This window comes from Phascolarctos cinereus, unplaced genomic scaffold (assembly GCF_003287225.1).
Source record: "Phascolarctos cinereus isolate Bilbo 61053 unplaced genomic scaffold, phaCin_HiC Scaffold_9;HRSCAF=440, whole genome shotgun sequence".
Classification (NCBI taxonomy): domain Eukaryota; kingdom Metazoa; phylum Chordata; class Mammalia; order Diprotodontia; family Phascolarctidae; genus Phascolarctos; species Phascolarctos cinereus.
This window is the reverse complement of record NW_027556402.1, coordinates 256,127,996-256,150,447: the sequence shown is the minus strand read 5'-3', so window position 1 is coordinate 256,150,447 and position 22,452 is coordinate 256,127,996. Positions and strand designations below refer to the sequence as shown.

The following is a 22,452-nucleotide window of genomic DNA, read 5'->3' as shown; positions in this document are numbered from 1 at the left end:
GTCAGCACAGATGCCGTCTGCGGCTTAGGGCAGACTCCCCGTGGATCAGGGGTGGGTGGGGAGAGATAAAGACCAAGCGGGAGCGACGCTCGGCTTTCTCTGGGCACACGTCACATGCTGTGTCCACTCTTCAGAGGAGAAAAGGGAGAGCCCAAGAGAGGAACAAAATGACCACATCCCCAAGCTGGACGGTAAAGCAATTTAATTTTTATAAACATTTTGTTTTTGTTCCAGGTAGAAAACACTCCCGTCTTTCTCCCAATACAGCAATTATGCCCCCACTCGGCTGGGTGTGGACCACGTGCACCTATTAGGGGGGACGGGGCTGCTTCTTCCTCCAGGGCCAGGGGCGCTGCTGGGGTCTCGCCTGCCACAGGGCAGCCACTGGCCTCTGGCGCCTTCAGTGGCTGGGGCCTCACACCAGTGTTCTTGGGGCCAGACTCGGGGAGGGAGGGGAGAGGCGGGCATCAGATCTTGACCACCTGGGCCGCTGTGCACGGGCTCCTCCTCCCACTGCCGTCAGCGGCCTGCCTACTGATGTACAGGCGCCCAAAGGTGCCCCCCACTTGCCCCTTGGTGAGGCGCCCAGGGTTCATGCAGACGCAACCCAAGATGTCCTGAAAAGAAAGGAGAACAACTGAGTTTGGAGAGGCTTTGGGGGTCTGGGGGCAGGTACAGGAATGACCTGTGAGGGGAGATCCCCTCTGAGCACTGACTGACTTAGATGACTTGTCCAGGGTCACGGGGCCAATGCAGAGGCAGGTCTCGAATTCAGGGCTTCCTGAGTTTGGGGCTGGCTCCCTCCTCACTAAGCAGTGCGGTGGAGTAGAAAGAAGATGGGATTAGGATCCGAGGCCCTGGATTCAAGGCCTGCTAACCAGGGAAAAAGTGACTGCAATCTCCCGTCTTCCGTGGCTCCTCAGGGGCACAATGGAGGGGTTGTCTTGGGCAGCCACCGTTTACTAAGTGCCCACGTGCCAGGCACTGTGCTTAGCGCTTCACGATATCCTTTCATTTGATCCACACAACAACCGTGGAAGTAGCTGCTGTTTTTATCCCTGTTTCACAGGTGAGGAAACCGGGACCGACGTTAAGTGACTTGCCCAGGGTCACACAGCTAGGAAGCACCTGAGGCTCCATTTGAACTCAGGTCTTGCTGACTCCAGGCCCTGCACTCTACCCACTGTACCACCTTTTGAGACCATTTAATGATGGGCAAAGCATTGACCCGAGAGCGGCACCAGCACGGTGGAGCTTAATGCATCTCTAGGTCATTGGCACGTCCCGAATCCCCGCAGGCCCCTGCCCCGACGGCAGCCACAAAGCTGAGCTCTCTCCTGACTCCAACCCCAGTGAGCTCTTCTGAAGGCTGGGCTAGCTCCTGAATCTACTCTACAGGGAGCATAGATTTGGGAACTCTAAGGGACCCCCATTCCACAGATGAGGAAACTAAGACCCAGAGTGGCAGGTGACTTGCCACGGTCAAACAAGTCGCGGAATTAAGATTCTGATCCAGGTCCTCAGGTTCCAGATCCTTTCCCCGAGCTGGCAGGGTAACGGGAGGTGGAGACAGAGCTCTGGAGACCAGCCTGTTCTACCCTACTGAATCCCCAAGGATGCCCCTTCTCGAGGACCCTCCCCCAAGAGGTCCGTAAGAGTGCAGCTGTGGGGGGAGGGAGGAGGCGGCCCTGGAACCGCCCTGACATCTTTGCCCTTGGGCTGCGCCAGCCACGACTTCAAACAGACCTTCACAAAGTATCTCAGGTCAGAGGGAATGATGAAGACGTCCGGCGTGATGGGAAGCTGAGCGTGAGAATAGAAATGCTCGTAGTCAATGCTCATCTCCTCGAAGGGAGGGTACAGGGGGTAGTAGCTGCAGAGACAGAGAAAGATGAGGGTTACGCCAACCTTGGCGGGCCAAGACCCACAGAAGGCACGTCAGTCCAAACTCCTCAGTCTAGGGCTGGGGAAACTGAGGCACTGAAAGCAGGATCAGAATCCAGATTAAACGTAACTGGGAGACACTGGACAACGTAAAGGCAAAGACCACATGATGTCTTATTCTAGTTCAAACCTAGTGCTCTCCTCTTCCCCAGCTCTCAGCAGAGCCAACATCTCTCACTTGTTTACGCCTGCCCACGTCTGCTGGGCCAGGCCTTTGTGGCCACCATCCCTTCAGGTGGTCTCACCATAGTTACAGCTGTGCTCTGGCCACAGCTCTCGAATCTAGGCACCCAATTCCCCCCACAGGCCTCTGCTCCTCCTAGCCAGTATCTGGTCTCAGGTAAAGTTGGCAGTGACTGGCCTCACCTCCTCTGGGTCAGGACATGCTTGAGGATGCGGCTGAATCTGTCTGAGGCGCTGGACGAGCTGGGGAAGGAAGGGCCAGAGAGACACACATCAGTCTGGGCACCTGGCCCAGGGCAAGTGAGGGTGTGCTGCCCAGCAGGGTTGGAGACCAAACCCGGTGGCTGCTTGAGTCAAGTGAGGTGGTGCCTGGCACAAGGGAGGCAGGGCAGGGTGACCCTCATAAGTGTGGGGAAAGAACCTGGCTTTGTCTTCAGGACCAACAAGGGAGGTCGTGAAGATCCCCTGAAACAGCGCCGTGCAAGCCTTCCGCTTTGCGGTCCCCGAGGCCAACGAGCCCACACCCAGCTGCTGAGCCCACTCCCGTTTCAAGCATTCCTTCCCCTCAATGATGCACTGGGAGGGCTGAGCTGGCAAGTCCAAGCTCAAATACTTGGCTGCCTGTGCTGCTCCCCTCCCAGAGCTGCATGCCGTTCTAGGAAGAGGAGCCCGCCCCAACTACGGAGCCTTCACTCCCCCCTCCCATTTACGATATCAAGAGAGGCCTGGAAACCTCGTGGACATAAATCAAGTCACTGTCACCCCCCCTCGACCTGTCTAGGTTCCAACTCTGGATGCCGGAGAGAGTGGGTGGGGGGAGAGTCAGAAAACCCTCCCCCCACAAAGGGAGAGGACTTCTGGCGGTCTGAACGCCAGGGACACAGGCAGTCACACTGGCCAAGGGAAATAAACAAGCTAACAAACACGCCCACACCACCTGGACAACGTCAAGAGTGCCATGGACAGCTGCCAAAGGGCCTCGGTGGGGAATGTGGCTGTGAAGAAAGCCCGCCCTCAAACGCGATCGGGTGCACATCAGACAACGCCCCTCGGTGTCGAGGCCCAGAATCCGTCTCCTTGAGTGCTGGGCTGGGAGCCCCCCAATTGTCTCTCACCTAGTGATTTCCTCCGCTCCCATGTGAAGCAGCAGGTCCGTGGAGGTCAAGCCCAGAATCACTCCATTTATGGAGAGGTTGCAGGGGTCAGACACGAAGTGTACTCGCTGAGGGGGGAGAACGGGTGTAAAGATTACTGTCCTTGAACATCGAAGTGATAGCAACTCCTGTCCTCAGGAAAAGCCGGGCTCTCTGAGGCCCTCCTATTGGGCTGGGTGTGTCACCGAGGAAGGGAGGCCACAATCATTCACAGTAAACTCAGAAATGCACTTGTGTGCTAAAAGTGAAACACACACACACACAACCTGTCTGCCCAGAAAACGCCAGGGACACTACCAAGAAATGGGAGAGATGAGAGATAGGTCGACATGCTCTGCGTCATGCGACCTTAGGGGCAGAGCCGGCCACTGGAGAACCGCAGAGTTCCGGGGCCCCCAGAGCCTAAGAACTCTCCTCTCCTTCCCAGGCATGGAAGCCCGAGGCTCCGCTGTCTCTCCACGTGGCCCATCTCACCTGATACCTCAGTGCCAAGGACTCTGCGTCTCGCACCCCTGCTCCCACCGTGATTTCTGAGGTCCTCCAAGGACCTGAAGACAGTTATCTTGTCTCCCCCGAGTTTTCTGTAACTGTCCCTGCACTAGAGGCCTGCACTCTGTTCCAGAGGGAGGCTGACCAGGGCAGACCACAGCTCACCCTTCACTCCTGGAAGCTAGGCTGGCCTCTCTAATCTAGTCCAAAGAGCTCGCTACGTTCTCTGGCTTTCTTACCATGCTCCTGACGCACACCAACCTCCAGGCCCTTCTAGCTGCTACCGAGGCTCACCTTCCCATCTCAGACCCAGGAAGTCAGTTTTCTAAGCCCAAATGCAAGACCTTACATGTGTCCCTCGTTCAAATTCCTTCTCCTTTGCTTCAGCCCAATGAGATAAGATTCAGCTCAGCCTTACAGGGGATAACCAGTACCTTTATGTCCTCCTTGGGGAGCTCCGGGAAGCTGAAGGGTGGCTGGGGGTACACGGGCTGATGGTGCACGTCTCGCAGGGATGGCACGAACACGAGGTGGGTGCCCGAACTACATAGCAGAGAACAGAGAGCAAAGGTGAGCTATGACAGGGGGCTGCTGAACCCCACAGGGGGGGAGGCACTGCCCCAACTTCCCTGGGGAGGTTTTTAGGGAGGCCTGTTTCACTGGGGGATTGAGGAAGGAATCGAGATCGAGAATCACTGGGCTGATCAGGTGGCCGAGGAGGCGGACATTTGTTCTGCCAGACCATGCTTATTAAAAGGGAAGGTGAAAGGCTGCGTGTGCGTGTGCATGTGAGCATTAACCCTGACACCACCAGCCAGCACAAGCCACGATCTGAGTGTGTGCGCCTGCTGGAGTTCAGGAAGTGTGCAATGACGACGCATGGAATGGGGAGTCCAGAGACCCTCCTGCTGGATCTCGCGGGGCAAACTTGAGCGTCGTCACAGTGGCGGCTTCTTCTCGAGCACCAGGGCAGGCTGGGGCCTCGCCTGAGGGCTGCGACAAAGCTTGCCCTCTGCTGTTCTCTGAACCCTGACCCTGGCTCTCACCATCTTTCTAGCCCTGGGTAACTGCCCAACCCCTCTGGCCTCGAGGTCACACGTGGCCCTCTAGGTCCTCAAGCACGGCCCTTTGACTGAATCCAAACTTCACAGAATGAATTCCCTTCATAAAAAATTTGTTCTGTAAAACTTGGACTCCATCAAAAGGTCGCACTCAAGGACCTAGAAGGCCACAAGTTTCCTACCGCTGCTCTAGGGTATATAACTCTGAGGAAATCAGGCATTTTGAAACTTTTGAGAGTGATGCCCCGGCTGCTGTGGAATCCCCACGTGGCTGGCAGCCCGGCAGAACTGACACCTGGGGGGCTCAGGTTTCAATTACTTTTCTCATCAGCTGTCCCTGTTCCCATCCTGAAATGTGACGCTGACAAAGGGCCGGGTACAGCTGGTCACTGTGCGAGCTGTGAGGAGGTGGGCCCAGGCCCCCAGCCCTTCTGTGTCCTGGCTCCCAGGGGGCCGCAGTCCACGAGGGGGCCCAGCTGCCAACAGAGCCCCGAGTGCTCATGGCCCTGGAGGCCTTCAGAGAGCTATTGTTAAGAGGAAACACGGCCTGGCTGCTTGTGGTTGTGAACCAGCTGCATGGGGAGGGACCAGGAAAAAAATTCCAGCTATGTTATGGGATTGCACAATTTCATACATCGTGGTGGGAGGGTTCCCACAGCCTCTGTGTCCAGTCCCTGGCATGGGAACGAGGGTACTCAGTCCTTGGTCGGGGCCCACCAGGGCAGGCTGCCCCCTGGGCCCCAGGCCTCACTGACAGTTTGACAATTCTCTCAAGGGAAGGGTGGGGGAGAGCCATCCTACCTCTGAGGAAAGTCCCCATAATTTGGGAGGTGCTCCACCCCCCCCCCACTGGCAGCAGAGGAAAGTGCCTGGTGGTACCGCGCACGGCCCCTCGGGAACAATGCTGGGTCTGTTCTTTGTTCTGTTACTCCTGGTACCACACGGTGGTGGAAGGCCAAAACCAGAACCAGCCCCTCCCAAGCGAGGGATCTCACCACGCTCCGGGCCCTGCCTGACCCTCAGGCTGCTGCAGCAGAGGCCTTGGGGGAATGGTCTCACCCTCGCTCCTGCCCGAGCTGGGAGGCCTGAGCAGGAGCTGGCGGTCAGGCCCGGGCTCCCCCCCCCCCCTTAGGAAGCACTGTTACTAATCACGCCCTGGGATCAGTTCTCACGGCTCAGAGGGCAAAGGCTGCACCCTGGGTTTTAGAATAACCTTTGCAATACAGATTTGTTTTTCAAAAGCTTAGTTTCAGGATTATCTGAAATCTCTGCTCTGAGATATAAATGAGTGAACCCCCGGAGAGAGGCCCATCCCTACACCACTGACCCCTCTACACTAGGGCCCTGGAGGAAGGCCCCCGGAGGCGAGGAAGTCTGCTTCCTGAATGACTTTCTACTCCCCCAAATTAGAACCACGTCCTCTCTTCTGTATCCGACACCAGCCCTCCCGCTGGTTTACGGGAAGAGCCTAAAAACTCCACCCTAACTTGTTACTGTTAGGGGCTTCCAGGGGCCAGCCCCCATTTACCACAGCCAGAGCGAGAGCAGGGGGAGTCCAGGCAGGCCCTGGAGAACAGGAGGGCAGGCCGACTCTGACTGAGGCCCCAGGCCGGCTTTTTGGGCCACGAAGAGCCCTCCAAAATTGCTCCCCAAGTCACCCCAGAAAGATTCCCCAGGCAGGAGGGTGGGGGAGGGGTGCAAGAAGCCTCCTCCCCAGGCACCAGATGCTTGGGACTTTGCTGACTGCAGAGGCTCAGAAGGCACCAGCTGCCGCTTGCTGACGGTCAATACCTCCCAAACTGCTGGATAGAAACGGGAAAAACCTGGGAAGGAGGGAGCTTCTACCCATGTGCTGATGCCTGGCGCACTCCATCCTAACCTTCTGGTCCCTTCGAGAATTGTCCGCAAACAGCTTTTGAACACATTTTCAAACGTGGAGGTCAGCTGACAGTTCTGTGAGAGAGGAAAGGGAAGGAACGGTCTGCAGGAGGCAGGATGTCACCGTCCGGAAAAACAAGGGGGCTCCTGGGGAGGAGGGCCTCAGGAAGAGTACTTTGAAGCGCTTTCGGCCAATGCCGAGGAGCCCAAGGGGACGGGGCTGGGGATGCGATGTGCCCCACAGGACCCTGCTCAGGTTTTCACGGAGCTTTCTAAGCTGCCCACAGCAGGGAGAAGGTGTTTGTGGCCTCCCAGATTCAGACCCCATAGATTTCACAAGGCTCCAGGCTCTGTCTGCTTCCAGGCCTCATGGGGCATAAGACTGGCCGCCTCAGAAGGGCCTTGCAGGGTCCTAGCCCAGGGAGGGGCCCTTGGATTCTTGCTGGACTGAGTATGTTCTCAAGAAGTTTTGAGGGGCAGCTAGGTGGCACAGTGGGTAAAGCTCCAGCCTTAAGAGTCAGGAGGACCTGAGTTCAAATCTGGCCTCAAACACTTGACACTTACTAGCTGTGTGACCCTGGGCAAGTCACTTAACCCCAACTGCCTCACCAAAAAAGCAAAACCAAAACCAAAACCAAAACCAAAAAAACCCCCAAAAACCAAACCAAAAAAAAAAAGTTTTGGAGGCAGACTTCTCCCAGCCTGGTGAGGAGGGCCAAGTGTTTGCCCAGGTGGAATTTCTTACCTCCACCTGCTCATGCTTAGCATCAAGGAAAGGTCCCAACTGCATAGAGAGAAAGAGAAACAGGGCAGATTAAAACAAGGTCCAGCCAAACAGCGGGGAACAAAGGCCGGGCCCCCAAACAGTAACGTCTCTCCGGAGCCTGCAGGCCACCAGGGTCCTCCCACCTTCTGTGACACAGACCCCCTGGACAGGCAGGCTGCTGAAGCAGATGGAGCGCTCCTCAGAAGGAAACCAAGCTCACGGACTGCAGGTTAAGGGTCCCCACTGCAGGGCTGCTCCTTCCACAGGTTGGTCAAGGTGGGGGGCTCACTGCCTGGCCCACGAGACCCCACCTCGGCCCTTCCAAAGGCCAGCAAGAAGAGGGGCCACCCTGCTTGTAGGCATGGTCAAAGGCAGACAGCTGTCAGACACACGCCTTCATTCACTCCAGCGTGACGCTTACGAGGGAAGAAAAGAATGAATTCTCTGCCGCACAGGTTGGCCTGAGGTGGCAGACACAGACATGGGAAAAGGAACTGGTGAGAGGCCCTTCTGGACGCTCTCTGCCGAGAGCTGGGCCGGGCCTCTGTGTATGCAGACATCTACGGAAAACAAAGACCAGAGGATTTCCAAGCGTCTCAGGCTGGGAGAGTTTTCTCTAGGTGGCCAGGCAGGCCGCCACCTCTCCAGCTCTCAGGCCGCTGCTTCATGGAGCCAGCCAGCAGTGGCCACGCTGCCGCCCAGGGGCCGCTTACCAGAATGCAGACGTCTGGCTGGTCTCTGCGAATGACATCGATGAGGTCCATCATGGGGTCATAAGTGACGTTGTCCGACGTGGTGTAAGGCCCACAGGCCACCAGGATCATCCGCTGGTCCGAATCTGGCAAGGAGGACGGTGTGACTCAAGAGGCTTTGTCGACATGACATGAGGCTGGGATTGTGTTCAGGGAAAGCAGGAATAACGGAACTCTGTTGGGAGCGCCCCCCCCCTTCACTGCCTGCCTCCTCTGTCGCGCCCTGCACTGCCCCGGCCCCTGACTCTGACTCCCGCTGGGGATCGCTTCCCTGCACAGCTCGCCAAATGCGAGCATGATGTGCTGGGAAGGTGACGGCCCTCCCCAAGGGGCCCAGTGTGCCTGCAAAGAGAAAAAGCCAGCAAGGCTTCGAAACAAAGTTCTGCATAGGTGACAGACAAACGTTATTTCCTCTCCTGCTTCTCGTCTGGACTTCCATACTTCCAGGACGTGTGATGTCATCCCCCAATGCAGATTGCGGCTCTTCTGTGGTCTGGTAGAGCACACTGAAGGCTCTGTGGCTGGGCCGGGGACACGCTTCCCTGGCCTTGCTGGGCTGGGCCCATAATGGGAGAAGGGCCGGAGAACATCCTCACGCAAACCCTGGCTCTGCCTTCCTTAGGGATTCTTTGGCCATGATTGGCAAAGGTCCTCCAGAACACATCAGGACTGGGCTAGGCCCACGCCCCTCCTGTCACCCCAGCTCTCTCCCCCACTGTTGTCACCACTGCCCTCAAACACCCCAGGGAGTCTGCTCCAGGACAGAGAAGCCACACTCCTGGACACCCGCCCTACGCTACATGATGGCCCGGCCTGTAGAAATCGAGTCTGGCTTTCTCCAGAAGGAATTCTACTTTAAAAACCCAACTCACCTCCATCCTCTTCTGTGGGCTGGTAGAAAGGAAGAGGCACTCCCTTAAAAACCAGATAAAAATCAAAATTATGGAAGTTTCCCACCTTTGGCCTGATGTCCTGTCCCGTCCTCTCCATGAGAGGCCCAAGAGGCGGCTGGCTCCCACCAGAGAATGTGGCAAAGAAAGGAAGCAGGGCCCTGGCTGTCCCTTGGAAGCTCTGAAAGCCCTTTGCATGTGCTGCCTGTGACAGCATGTGGGGGGCCCCCGGGGGGTTGGCCCAGAAGGCCGCGGGTCACAGCCTCCTCTGCCTGACAAGTGAGCGAAAAGGGGCGCCGTGGGCTCCGAGGCCACATCCGTGGTCAGTGGCTATGGCGTGGCCCCCAGGAGGAGGTGCCCAAGGCGCAGCCAGCTCCTCACCTCGTAGAGTTTGGTGGCAATGAATTTCTTTCCTGTGCTGTTGGCTCCTTCCATAACGACAACCTGAAACACAAGGGGCAGAACCCCAGTGGCTGAAGGAGGCCGGGAAATCAGCCAATGGGGCGGCACAGGCTTCCTTCCAACAAGTCGGACCTTGTCATTGGGACCCTGCACCCCGCAGAGCAGACCTGGGGCCTGCATTCCCAGGGGAAGCCGAGAAGCCCCTGGACCAGGGTGCTGTCTGGGTCTCACGCTCGAGGAGCACCCATGGGGCCCCCTCCATTCCCCTAAGGCCCAAAATCCAAGAGGTCGCTCTGAGCCCTGCGTCCCCCACGGGTGATGTCGGAAGCCTCACCTGCCCGGGAAACAGAGAATATTCCCTGAGCTCCGATAGATCCACTGGGATCTGCACCCCCAGGGAATGCTCCCGGTCTCCCTCCAGAATCACTGATTTTGGATTCAACTTCCCATTGCTATCACAACCAATCTGGCCCAGCAATGTGATCGGTTCCTGGGGAAGGAAAACGGGAAAATAGCAGTTGGAGACGGGAAAGCCCAGCTCACCTCCACCTCTGGCAACAACTTGACCCAAGTGAACGTGGGAACTGTCAGAGGTCAGTCTAGATGGCCAAGGGACCCGGGGGGAGAGAGTCCTGTTAATACGTGTGACACGGGTCAGGTAAGAAATGGGAGTGACCTTCTTTAGGAGCTGGGCCGCGGCTGCAAGTGCCACCTGCTCTTTGCCCACTGGAGGTCCTGGCACTTGGTCACCTCGGGGCTCCAAAGCTCTGGGGACTGGGCCCGTTCACCACAGCTTCCCCTCAGCAGAAGGTGGCGCTCACCTGTCCTGTCACGTACGAGAATCTGCCCCCGACGGCAGCGCCTGGCCACGTGGGGAGCAGCCGCTCAGCACCGCAGCTCACTCACCTGCACCGGCACCGAAACGGGGCTGAAGGCCTCAATGTGGTGGAGCTCCTTCAGCTCATGGCCGAGCTCTTCAATCCTGCAGGTCAGAACTGAAGCCAAGAAGAACAATGGCCTGAGGGTCCAGAGGAGGCAGAGCCCTGCCCCCTGCCCGGGCGGGCGTGAAGCAGCCAGCTCCGTGCTGCCCGAGGACTCGGCAAGCCCCAGGCCTGTGAGCCGTCCTGGAACCTCTCCATCCACCCCACCCCTGTCACCTTCTCGGACATCAGTGAGCTTCTGGAACATGCATTTGTAGTTCCCAGTGAGGGCTTTGGCAGCGTCCAAGACCTTCACACTGAGGCTGCCACCGCCTCCTTTCCCGGACCACGACATTCCCTGTGTGGAGCCAAATGTGGTCACGACCTCTCCTCGGCTGCTTCTGGAGCTGTACTTCTGAGAGGGCGTGGCACTGGGGGGAACAAAAACAGGGGGTCCATTGTGCGCCATGTCTAGGACGCAACCACAGGAGCCGAGGCACCACCTCAGGCCTCTGGGGATGGGCACTGCCAGGCTGTGTTGGCGCCACGTTGGCAGCGCCAGCTACATGCCCAGGGTCTGAGCACTGAGACAGAGGGGCCTGAGCACTGTCCAAAAAGGGACAGTAAGTGCTACTGAAAATGCCCGGAGGGGTTTGGCTACACGATCGTATTTTAGGGTCGTACTGTTCCCTAACATTTTAGTCCTGGAACTACAGGCTGCTCTCCAGGGAAGGCCGTGCTGCTGGGGACATCGGGAGGCCAGCCCTGGGGGAGCAGCGCTGAAGGAGGTCCGCACTGTCCCCCAGCACTGCTCTGGACTGGCTCCCTGCCCCTCTCCATCTCATCCCAGCCTAAACATTTAAGGCCGGATGAAATCTGTCCTGCCCCAGGACAGCCAGAGTGGAGCTGCCCTGCCCTGGAGCCGGGATGACAAAAGCCTGAGGATGAGGGAGGGAGCAGGAAGGAACCCTGGGGACCCCAGCCCCTCCTCCCTCCGTGTCACTCAATCACTTCTGCCTCCTCTTCAAACAAAGAAGATGAAGCAGATGCAAGGGTCCCTTCCGCTGAGACAGTGCGGGAGCCGGGGAGGTCAGAGAGAATGCATCACCTGAAGCCCCTGCCCCTTCCTAGCCGAGTGACCTTAGGCAAATCACTCTGGGCCTGTTTCTTCCTCCAAAAAATGAATCCCAGAGTTGGAAGGAACATGAATTCAACCCCTACTTCAGGGGTGGGGAACCTTAGCCTTGAGGCCACACAAGGCTCTCTGGGTCCTTGGGTGCAGCCCTTTGACTGCACCCAAGTGTTATTAAGGGGATTTGTTCTGTGAAGTTTGGATTCATTCAAAGGGCTGCACTTGAGGACCTAGAGGGCCTCACCCACCCCTGCCCTACTTAAACCAGAATCCCTTCTACCACAGGTCTGACAAGTGGGCATCTCGCTTGGCTCCCGGCTGGAGTTCTTCTCTCTAAGAATTCATTATGGGAAGAGCCCACCCACTGCCCTCATTTCTCCCTCCTGGTGTCTGTAAAAACGAGCTGGATTCCTCTGAACTCCAGCCCTGCTGAGGCCAGCTGCTCACTGGCCGCAGGTCTGTTCCAGCCATCCCAGGCCCTTCCACTGACCCTTGGGCATGATCTGGAGGCTCTGCTCCTCCACACACTGTCCAGCACATCAGGTCAATGTCCTTGCTGCAGTCAGGGCAGGGCGTGCAGAAGCCCGGCACCTGGCGGCACCGTCCTGCTCCTAGGCACACAGCCCACCTCGGCTGACACTTGGTTTTTACGCTCACTCCATAGCCACTCTACATATGTGACAAAGAATTTTAAAGAGCGACTGATCAGCATGGAATCGGAGCACATGGGTGGTATCTCATACGCAGGTTTCCTTTCCGGAGCCAAGCCCGGGCATTATAATGACAATGCTCAGTTAAAGAAAAACCAAACCAAAGAATCCTTTGAACTGCTTAAAACTCACACGTCCAATCCCACTTTATTCTTAGCCCCCAGAGTGGGATTGAGGACTGAGCTGAAAAGCTAAAAGTTTCTGAGCCTGCACACACATGTAATAATGGAGAGGAGAATATATGAAATACAAACTTCCCCCCCTCATCTCGGGGTGCTGGAGGAGCACTGAATTATTTGTGGCGAGGAGGTAATCAACAGCCAGGTGGCTCAGTGGTTAGAGTGCTGGGCCTGGAATCAGGAGGACCTGAGCACACACCTGGATTCAGACACGTTCTAGTTGTGTGACCCTGGGCAAGTCATTCAAGCCTGTTTGCCTCAGTTTCCTCATCTGTAAAACGAGCTGCAGAAGGAGGTGGCCAACCATTCTGGGATCTACCCAGAAATCCCCAAGGGCAGTACTGGCACGCGCTGGCTCACGGGCTCAGGAGGAGGCGGCCGTGACCACAAGGCAGTCTCACTGAAAGGCTAACCAACAAATCGCTACCAAGACCACGGCGGCCCCCACGTCGCTCCTCCGTGCCATTGCTGGCTACCACCACAGCGGGGATGTCTTAGGATCTCTGGTTGTGTCTACCTGCCTGGCATGTGACTGCCACGGCCTCCAGGAGCACCCCCTGGGCCCTCCTCCCCTTCCAGTCTCTTCACATCTGACTCCCCTCGCGTCCCCTTCCACCCAGTGCCCCTGGCCTCCTGGTGTTCCACAAACGTGACTCTCCCTCTCCAGCGCCGGGCATTTTCTCTGGCCTCCCCCCCCGGCCTGGACTGCAGGCCCCCCAGGCTTCCTTTAAAGCCCTTCCTTCCGCAGGAAGCCTTGCCCACGCCCTCTGAATTCCAGGGCCTTCCCTCTGCTACTTATTGCTGACTGATGCTCCACGCATCTCTTTGCATGCTGTCCCCCCGTTAGACTGCAAGCTCCCTGAGGACAGTGGCTGTCTGTTTTTGCCTTTCTTGGCATCCTCGGTGCTTAGCACAGTGCCAGACACAGGGCAGGCATCGACTCATTGTCCTGCGAATCTGAGGCGAGTCACAACAAAGAGGGGCTGCCTCACAGCTGCTCCGTGGATGCCCACAAGCTGGTCTTAAGCCAAGAGAAAACGTTCCTCGCTCTCGCGTGCACCATTAAGGGCTGGTTGGGAGACGGAGCCAGGAGAGGCCTTGGAGGGGGGCGGAGGGGCCCGTCTGGGGCCACACAGGTAGCAGGAGGCTGAGCCGGGACCCGGGAGCAGTCAGGATGCTCCCCCGTGTTAGGTGACCCCCAGTGACAGCCAGATTAGAGCTTCTCACTTCTCAATCACAACCCCGGGCTACAGAAAGCTGGGGGTTATGATTTCTTTCTGCTCCTGAGTAATTTAGAAACGTAGCCTGTGTCAGACAAGGCCAAAGCGGCTTCTCTGAAGCTTCTCATCCTGCCCCTCCCTGCCCGGGGAGCACTGAAGACAGGTCCCTGGAGGACAACAAAGGCTCAGACTCAGGTCAGTTGTAAATTGTCCTGTGGCTCAAAGGCTTCCATGGTTAAAGACCATCCCTCCTGGAGAGGGGCTGCCACCCACGGTCCCCCTCCCCCACGAGAGCGGCTGTCTACACATGGCGTTTCAAGGATGCTCCTAGAGTTCTCAAGTGCTCACTTACAAGGGTGGGTGAGGGTTCCCAAAACGGCCCCCTCCCCCAGACTGAGTCTGCCAAATTTAGTAGCATCACCTCGGAGGCACGGGGGGGTCTGGATCCCGTCCCACTCTGCACTCAAAGTTTTCCTTTCTGGAGGGGTATTAAAAAGAACCAAGGTAAACTGCTGGTACCCACCCTAAAGAGGGCCAAGGCAGGAAGAAAGGCCTGAACACGGCTAAGGGTTTGTAGCACTTCAGGGATGGTGTGGAACAGAAATAAAGCAGATGCCCCTCGGGCATGGCCGCCCAACGCGGGGGAAGATGACAAAGCACGGTGTACAAGGGTCCCAGAGTGCCGCTGTGCCGTAAGGAACGAGGACCAAGAAGGCCTTGAGAAGCCAGGATGACATCGGTGAGCACACACGGACAGGGCCGGCAGGACCAGGAAAACAACCTCTCTCTCTCTCTCTCTCTCTTTTATATTTGGCTAAGCAGTGGGGTTAAGTGACTTGCCCAGGGTCACACAGCTAGTAAGTGTTATGTGTCTGAGGCCGGATTTGAACTCAGGGCCTCCTGACTCCAGGGCTGGTGCTCTATCCACTGTGCCACCCAGTTGCCCCTCTCTCTTTTTTTTCTGGATAGAGGAAGAGAAAGGATAGATTTGGAGATGAAAAGATAACAAGAATTTTTTTTAAGGCACCAAACAAAATTAAGGCCCCCACTCTGCCAAAAGCGTCTATTGTGCCTAGCGCCTTGCTGGCCAGAGCAGGGCTGACACTGGAGATGAGCCGCCCCATAGAGCTGTGCTTCGCCCCTGCCACGCCTCTCGCTTCTGCTCCTCTGGGCACCGACCTCAGGGAGTCTGGGCGGCGGGGATGGATTCCACACGGGAAATGACAGCGGATGGATTTCCAGGGCCCAAGGAACAAGGCTAAGGCTCCTGACCTCTCTGGAGCGGCCACACAGCCTTGGCGGCTGACTGGCACGATCTCTTCGGGAGCCAGCCTGAGCCGCCGTGCCCGGCAAATGTCCCAGCTCTGTGTGACTTGAGGGAGGGGCCAGAAGCAGGTTACGTAACGTTAGAGGTACTGATTAGGTTCCTCTAAAAACATATAAAAATAACAACTTCTGGCCCTTCGGCCACTTTAGAAAAAACCGGACAGGAGAAGCAGGTTAAATCCTACTTGAACTGGCTGGTAGGTTGCTATTAGCAGTTCCTTATCTAGGAAGCAAGCCCTCAAAAGCTGGGTGGAAACCACATTTCCTCAATGACTCTAAGATCTAGTAATTTTGCACACAGGACGGAAGAGCCAGGAGGATGCAGGATGACTAAGCCCGTCTGCCTCCAAAGAAGCGACGCTGGCCCCGTACCTTGGAGAGAAGCTCGCTGGGGAGAAGAGCAGGTGAGGACTGCATGCTGCCGACACGTTGCGTTTGGACTGGGGCGTCTCGGGGGTGCTGACGCTGCGCTTCTGAGAACCCTGGAGGCAGAACAGCCCGTCGAGGGCCAGGCAACGTTGGTGGACAAGCGCAAAGTCTCGAGAAGGAAGGAAAGGGAGAGTCCACAGACGAGCGCAGGCGTGGACTGCGTTTGCCATCTCAGAGAAGCCAAGGCCCCAACACAAACACGCCCACTCCCAATTCCCCCAAAGCTCCAGTCTGATGGCTTGCCATGGCAAGGAGGCCATCAAGGGCCATGGAAGGTGGCGATCTAAGCCACCATGCTATGATAATGTGGGACAGGGATGGAGCGTGTGTCTGCTGAATGAAGGTCAGTCTAGTCAAACTTGTAGCTGTCCTATAGCAGGCTAGCTTCCTGAAAGCCATCCATAAGCCCATGGGGGACTGACATCTGCCTCACTGCAGGGAGCATCCCCAACCCTGGTAGTCTCAAAAAAAGTCCAAGGCAGGAACATTTCTCCTGTTGACTCTTGGGTGCCCAGAAGGTCCCCTTCTCCTCCCCCCGTCTGGGCTTTACAAGATACTGATCAGTTGTGCGACAGTAGTTCTCCGAGACTGGTGAGAGCCAAATCACCAATCATTTTTAGTAGCTTATTTATTCAGTCTTTTTCAAATTAAAAAAAAATGGGATGACTCCAGCCAGATAACACATCTGAACTCCGGCCTGGAGAGGATCTGCCCCCCTTCTAAGTTATGTTTGCCTGAGAATCAATATTTTCCTCTTTAATCAAAGTCCCAGGCTGAGCCTTGTACTGTGAGGAAAACCTGCAGGTTCTGGAATGTCGGGAATCCACTTTCTCTAACTTAGTGCGTCAGACCCTAGACAAGAGGAAAATACCGGCCTCTGCTCTTCCTGGGGGAAGGCCGGGGAATAACTTGGCTGCAAAGGAGGAAGGATAAGAAATAAATCTCTGCCTAGAATTGGAACCAGAGGCAGAGGCAGAGGCTGCACTCGGGCTCCCCCTGGAGGCTTAACCAGGCTGGTCTCGCTAAAAAGGAATGCTCCCAGCTATACAGAAAATAACCTTCTTCATTTCCAGACTGGTTTCCCCAAGTCAGGCAATGACAATAATGCCGCCATCTAGGAGAAGCCTTTCTTGCTCCCTGCCAATGCAGGGGCCTTCCCGCCACCGATGCTCCCCAGTGTCTCCTGTCTAGAGCTTGTCCAGACATAGCTGTCTGTCTATTCTCTCTCCCGTTAGACTGGGAGCTCCCTGAGGGCAGGAAACGTCCTTGGCCTTTTGTGCTGTCCCCAGAGCTTAGCACGGTGTCTGGCACACAGCACACACTTCATAAATGCTTATTCACTGATGGATGGCAGTACAATCTCACATGATATCTAGATAGTTTTAAATGACAAAAATTCTAAGTGATTTAAAAAAAAAACCCCAAACCCTAGCCAAAGACAATCTTTTCCCGTCTTTGGGGCTAGATGAACTGACCCCACTCGAGCTGAGAAGGCACAGGACAAACTCAGGCTCAGCACGTGTAACTCCAGCACCTAGCACTGACTTCCTTTCCCTGGACAGAGCCGATTTCCAGGGAGCAGGCTCTGGTGCTGCATGGACGCAGGGCATAAGTGGCTCAAGTCCTGAGCTTTGGGGGGCGTGTCCACTCACCTTGGAGGGCGTGGTGTAAGAGTTCAGCAGAGTCTCTTCTTTGGCCTCTACTTCAATCCTGAACATCGGAGTTATGGGAAAAAAACGGATCGAGGTAAACCCATGCCCCCAGCTCTGAGAGGCCAAGGCCCGCGAACTCATGGGAAAAGGATACAGCTCTTGAATGGAGACGATGTCCCAGGTTCCTGGGTGCCCGCTGTCCTTCTTGGTGGTGCCGTGCCGGGCTCTGGCAATTCTCTTGGTCAGAAACTGAGGAAGAAAGGAAGGCTCGGTGTTGGCTGAGGTCAACCTAAGGTGCTACCTCCCATTCAATAAGCAGATGAAGAGAAGACACAGTGCCTTCCCTCCTAGGGCTTACAGCCCAAGAGTGGGATGAGACACTGACAGAGACAACATGGATAGGGGTAGATTTCCTGAAGGGAAATCATGAGACGAGGCTGGAAACGCTGGGGGCAGGGGGTTGTGGAGAGCCTTGATATCAGTCAAAGTCTCCTGAAGTTTACTCAGTGGGAAAAATGGAGCCGCTACAGATGACTGAGTTTCTCTGGACTGTGACGGAGCAGGAGGTGGGGGAGACAGAGGCCGCACACCTGTCTGGGAGCGACCATAACTGTCTCAGTGTGTGGGAATGAGCACAAGAGCTGCTTGGGGGTGGAATCCACAGACTTAAGAGCCCACCAACCCCAAGACTTCAAACATGGGAGATGAGGCTAAGGCTGGCACCACGGACAGAAACGATGCCCTCAAAGGGAATGACCAATGATTCAAAGTCTGGTTTTAATTCACAGTGTCTGAGGGGCTGGTCACATTTCCAGGGAAAGTCATCGTGCAGCAGTTAAAGATGAGATCAGGGCTGGAGAGCCATGTGCAGGTGAGCCACAGCTCTGGGAGTGTAGGCTGTTGGGGGAGAGGGTTCAGTGACAGAAGAGGCTGAGACAAGACCCAGGGGCCAGCCCGGGAGGGGAGGAGCTGGCAAAGAGAAGCAAGAGAGGACCACAAGGGAACAACAGAAAACAGGACCCAATAGGAAGGGTAGCCAGCAGCGCAGACGGCCAGGCACTGGACATCTAAGAAGTCCCCGGGGATGCAGGATGCAGTGTCAGGTGAACAGGACCAGGCATGAGCCAAGAAGTGACAAAAGCACCATCTCTTCTCAAAGGATTCACTCAAGATAAAACAGAGGCTGGACTGCAGAGGCTGAACAGAAGGGAGAAGAAGAAGGAGAAGAGCCTTCTCAGAAGCGCAGCAGTGAAAGGGAAGGCGATGGGATGGCAGGGGCAAGGGAAGACCTGGAGACTGGGGAAACCAGGGACTACCTGGAGGCAGATGGCAAGGAGGTGGCCAAGGAGAGCGTGATGGGGACAGGAATGGGAATGGAGGACTGAGGGAGGCAGGCGAGCACGGGCATCAGTCGAGCCCAGGGGAGGCAGGAGCCAGCAGGGGAGGGGATGGCAGAGAACACCCCGGCCACCTGCTGTCCAGGGATGTGATCACTGAGACCTCTTCTGAAAGCAGTTCAACCTCTCCAAGGGTTTCTGCTTCCCGTTTCCTATTTCTATTTTTTATGTCAGACACAATGACATTTAGCTTCTTTGGGGACCAGAACAGAGCCCTGTTTTCAGTAAACGCCACTGATGTTATCGTAACCTACACTTTGCACACAGGGTAAGTCAGGATACCAAATTTAGACCCAGCCTCAGGATTCTGGACAGTGCCAGGCCGACTCCACACACATCCAGCAGAGGGCAGGCTTTCACACCCACTTACTCTACAAGTCCCCGTAGAGTGAGGCAGACAATCGAGTCTTAGCACCCAAAGATGTTCAGGGACTGGCGAGTCCAAGCCCTCCAGCTTACAGAAGAGATTGTGTAAAGGCTAATATTTACGGAACATCATTGTGCTGTGAGGAATGACGGCTGTGATGAACACAGAGAAGCACGAAGAGGCTGATGGGAACAAAGTACTGTTGGGAGAACCAGCCACACAATGATCACAGTCATGGAAATGGGATCATAACCACAAGACAGTGAAAAATGAGCGTTACAAAGTCACAAACAGCAAGCCCGGCTTCAAAGGACAGACACAAGAAGAAACCGCCACTTCTGTTAGGGCAGAGGGCAGCTCCGGGTGGGGAATACAATGTCATACTTTTTCAATGTACTAATCAGTTTTGCACAATTTTTCTCTTCCTATTTTTAAAAAATTTTTTTAAAACTTAATTTAAATTTTTTTAAAATTAAAAAAATTTCTTTGTTATAAAGGATAGCTCTCTGGGAGTGAAGAATAAGAAGGATGTAAGGGGAAGTTTAAGTAATATAAAAACAAAAGATAATCAACCCATGGACTCTTCCCAAAGCTAGACTTGGAAAAATGTACCATTCATCAAAGTTTAATGTCTAATGTGACAAAAGGAAGGTTTCACGAGGAAGATATAAACAACATTCCAATATCTTGTTTGCTCACTGCCAAACTATAAAATAGCTGGCTGCAAAGGGACGTATGCCATATTAAAAGTTTTTTTAGAGGCGTTAAAAAACCAAAGTCGTTCTGCCCAATGATTTCAGGTCCTTCTCCGTGCCAGGTTGGTGTGTGTTATGTGCCAGGCAGGGATGAAGAAGACCCAGCCTCTGCCTTCAAACCCTCCCAGACTTTTAGCAGTATGGGAAAAATCCACACAAAATACCAGACTCCAGGGCAAGGCTTGGTGAGCCTTACCTGAGGTAAAAAGGAGGCGGCCTGAGGTACAGGGCAGAAGGAAAGGCTGTGGCCTGGGCAGCCTTGGGATGATCTCAGCCACAGGAAGAGACCAGGGCCTGGGAGAGGAACCAGAGGGACAATGGTCAGTGCTTTGGGAGCAGGAAAATAACCAGAGAGGGGAGTCTCCTCAGCCAGTCAGGAGGTGTGGTGGGAGGATGGAGTCGAGAGCAAACTTGGGACAGCTTAGTATGAGGTCAGGAGGGACAGGCCCTAGTGGATGGGAAGGAGACTGGATACGAGAGACAGGCGCCTTGAAGAAGATTCAGCAGTGGGAGAGAGGGGGAGGTAGCTGAAGGTTTGCAAAATGATTCACAAATACCTTATTTGATCCTCACAACAGCACTGGGAGGTAGGTACTACTATGATCACCCTCATTTTACAGTTGAAAAAAACTGAGGCAAACAGGGGTAAGCGACTTGCCCAGGATCATGCAGTTAGTACGTACTTGAGGCTGGACTGGAACTCAGGTCTTTCGGACTCCTTAAGCTGACACAACTCAGACTAAAACTAGACTCTCAGTCCCCCCCCTCGCATGTGACTGTGGATGAACGCTGGCCGCTCGCACCCACTCCTCTGCTCTTACCTCGCTTTCAAAGGAGCTGAGGTTCTCCAGGGTGAGATACACTTTGCCAGTGTTGGTGCTGAAGGCCACCAGCTCGGCCACCAGCTCGTCCTCCGTCTTCCTGTACAGAGGACACAGCTCCACCACTGCAGGACACACAGACCACCGGAAGATCAAAGCTGGGGCATCTCAGCTGCAACGGGGCAGAAGCTCCTTCCTCCTCGGGGGCTTTCTTCCCGTCAGGTGTCTACACCTCCCAAGGGTAACATTTAGAACTGCCCACCACCCCCAGAGTCCTTGCGGTGGTATTGGCGACGTACAACCCCATACCACGGGGGAAGCGGTTGTATTGCCAGAGTCCCAAAGGAGCTTCTTGAAAACGGGGCTGGGCATCAGCGGGACCGGCTGGGCCGTGAACGGAGTGTGAGAAAAGAGGAGTCCCGAGAAGCCCCAGAAGAGCTCTGCACGCAGATGCGAGGAAGTCGGCAGAGCCAAGGCGGCGCAGTCAGAGGACGGGAAGGGAAAGGACGGCTTTGCCCCCCAAATCCAAAGGGCAGAGATGCCCCTTGGTGGAGGAGGGGCCACTGCCCGGCTCCCACCCTGCACAGCTGGACAGACTTGCCTCCACCTCTCTGGGAAAGGAGACTTAAGCCAACAAGCATTTATTATGCGCCTCCTGCCTACCAGGCCCCAGCTGAGTGCTGGGGGTGGGGGTGGTACAAAGACGGTTAAAGCAGCCCCCTGAGGGCAGGCTCCACCTTCCATTGCTGATTGTAGTCCCTCCCCCCCATAGCTGGAGCTTCCCATATAGGAAGCGCTTACTCAATGTTTCCTTCCTCCACCCACGTTATGTGCTGGGGGTACCCCGCCTCTGCAAAGAGCTCAGCTCAAAGGAGGGGACGGCTGTGGCACTACGATCACCCACACACGCCCACAAATCCTTGGGGCTAGGTGAGGGGTCGGGGAAGGCTTCCGGCAGAATCTGGCAGTGCCTCAGGAGAGGGCATGCAGGGCATGCCGGGCACGGGGACGGCAGGGGCAAAGGCTCGGCAAGGGGAGACGGGGCGGGTGTATGTTGGGGGGTCCCAGCCCCCGTACTCACGCTTCTCGTAGGCCGCCTCCTCGCAGTCCAGGCCGAACATCTGCAGCTCGGAGGCCAGGCGCTCGGCCGACACGGACCCGGCGCCCCCGGGCCCCATCTCGCCGGCCCGGCACCGGTTACCGAAACAGACCGAGAAAGAAACAAAATAAAACCCGCCAAACTGCTCCGCGCGCAGGCGCCCTGCGCCGCGAGGCTCCGGCCGGCCCCTTCCGCCCTATCCCGGCGCGTGCGCACCACCCACTCTCAACCTGCCCGCCTTCGGGCCGCGAGTGCGGCAGGGCGCAGGCGCGCTGGGTGCGGGCGGGAGGAGGAGAATGATGCGCACGCGCAGAGCAACAGTCTGGTGTCGGTGGGGGGTAGTGGGCGGAGCCAAAGGCCGCACCTCCCCCCCAGCCTCTCCCCAATCATTTAAAGTCCTGGGCCGCAGCTGGAGGCTCTGGGCTTATCTCCCAATAAAAACTCCTGGGGCAGGGGGTCTTCTAGTTTAATTCCACCTTCTACCCGAAGCTTTTCCTCATCCCCTCCGTGCTAATGCGTCCCCCGCCTGGCCGTTTCCTTGTTGTGGGTCTCCCTCGTTAGACTGGGAGCTCCCTGAGGCCAGGGACCGTCTTCTGCCTTTCTTTGTATCCCTAAGACGAAGCACAGTGCCCGGCACATAATAAGTGGCCAGCCGCGGCCCCTCCCTCTCAGGGGTGTTGTGAGGGCCAAATGAGAGTTTATGTGCATCGTGCTTTGCAAACCTCACAGCGTTATATGCATTTTATTTTATTTTATTTTATTTATTTATTGGCTAGGCAATTGGGTTAAGTGACCTGCCCAGGGTCACACAGCTGGTAAAAGTTATGTGTCTGAGATCGCATTTGAACTCAGGTCCTCCTGAATCCAGGACCGGTGCTCTGTCCACTGCGCCACCTAGCTGCCCCGTTATGTGCATTTTAGCCGTT

The 22,452-nt window shown here is 56.0% G+C and overlaps 1 protein-coding gene across 3 annotated transcripts; it reads right to left on the bottom strand.

Moving 5' to 3' along the window:
- Window positions 1–185: 185 nt before the first annotated feature.
- Window positions 186–21,727, bottom strand: POLA2 (DNA polymerase alpha 2, accessory subunit). Of its 3 annotated transcripts, none has more exons than XM_020968127.2 (18): window positions 21,509–21,726; window positions 20,428–20,552; window positions 17,242–17,336; window positions 17,088–17,145; window positions 15,379–15,488; window positions 10,677–10,870; window positions 10,426–10,514; window positions 9,854–10,009; window positions 9,499–9,561; window positions 9,100–9,142; window positions 8,189–8,313; window positions 7,455–7,493; window positions 6,711–6,784; window positions 4,205–4,313; window positions 3,243–3,349; window positions 2,311–2,370; window positions 1,747–1,873; window positions 186–617 (listed from the first exon to the last, which is right to left on the bottom strand). In XM_020968127.2, the coding sequence occupies exons 1-18, from the start codon at window positions 21,603–21,605 to the stop codon at window positions 468–470; spliced, it is 1,821 nt and encodes a 606-aa protein (XP_020823786.1). In that variant the 5' UTR covers window positions 21,606–21,726; the 3' UTR covers window positions 186–467. The 3 variants fall into 3 exon arrangements, with proteins under 3 accessions (XP_020823786.1, XP_078004545.1, XP_078004544.1); XM_078148418.1 differs by lacking the exon at window positions 186–617 and adding an exon at window positions 624–1,058 and having other exon boundaries at window positions 21,509–21,727; XM_078148419.1 differs by lacking the exon at window positions 9,854–10,009 and having other exon boundaries at window positions 21,509–21,727.
- Between the last annotated feature and the right edge of the window lie 725 nt (window positions 21,728–22,452).

Coding starts and splice junctions, on each gene's coding strand:
- POLA2 (XM_020968127.2), bottom strand. CDS start 21,605: ATGGGGCCCGGGGGCGCCGGGTCCGTGTCGGCCGAGCGCCTGGCCTCC. Junction 20,553..21,508: donor GGAGGCGGCCTACGAGAAGC/GTGAGTACGGGG, acceptor TGTGTCCTGCAG/TGGTGGAGCTGTGTCCTCTG. Junction 8,314..9,099: donor GCCCACAGAAGAGGATGGAG/GTGAGTTGGGTT, acceptor CCTCCTTGCCAG/ATTCGGACCAGCGGATGATC.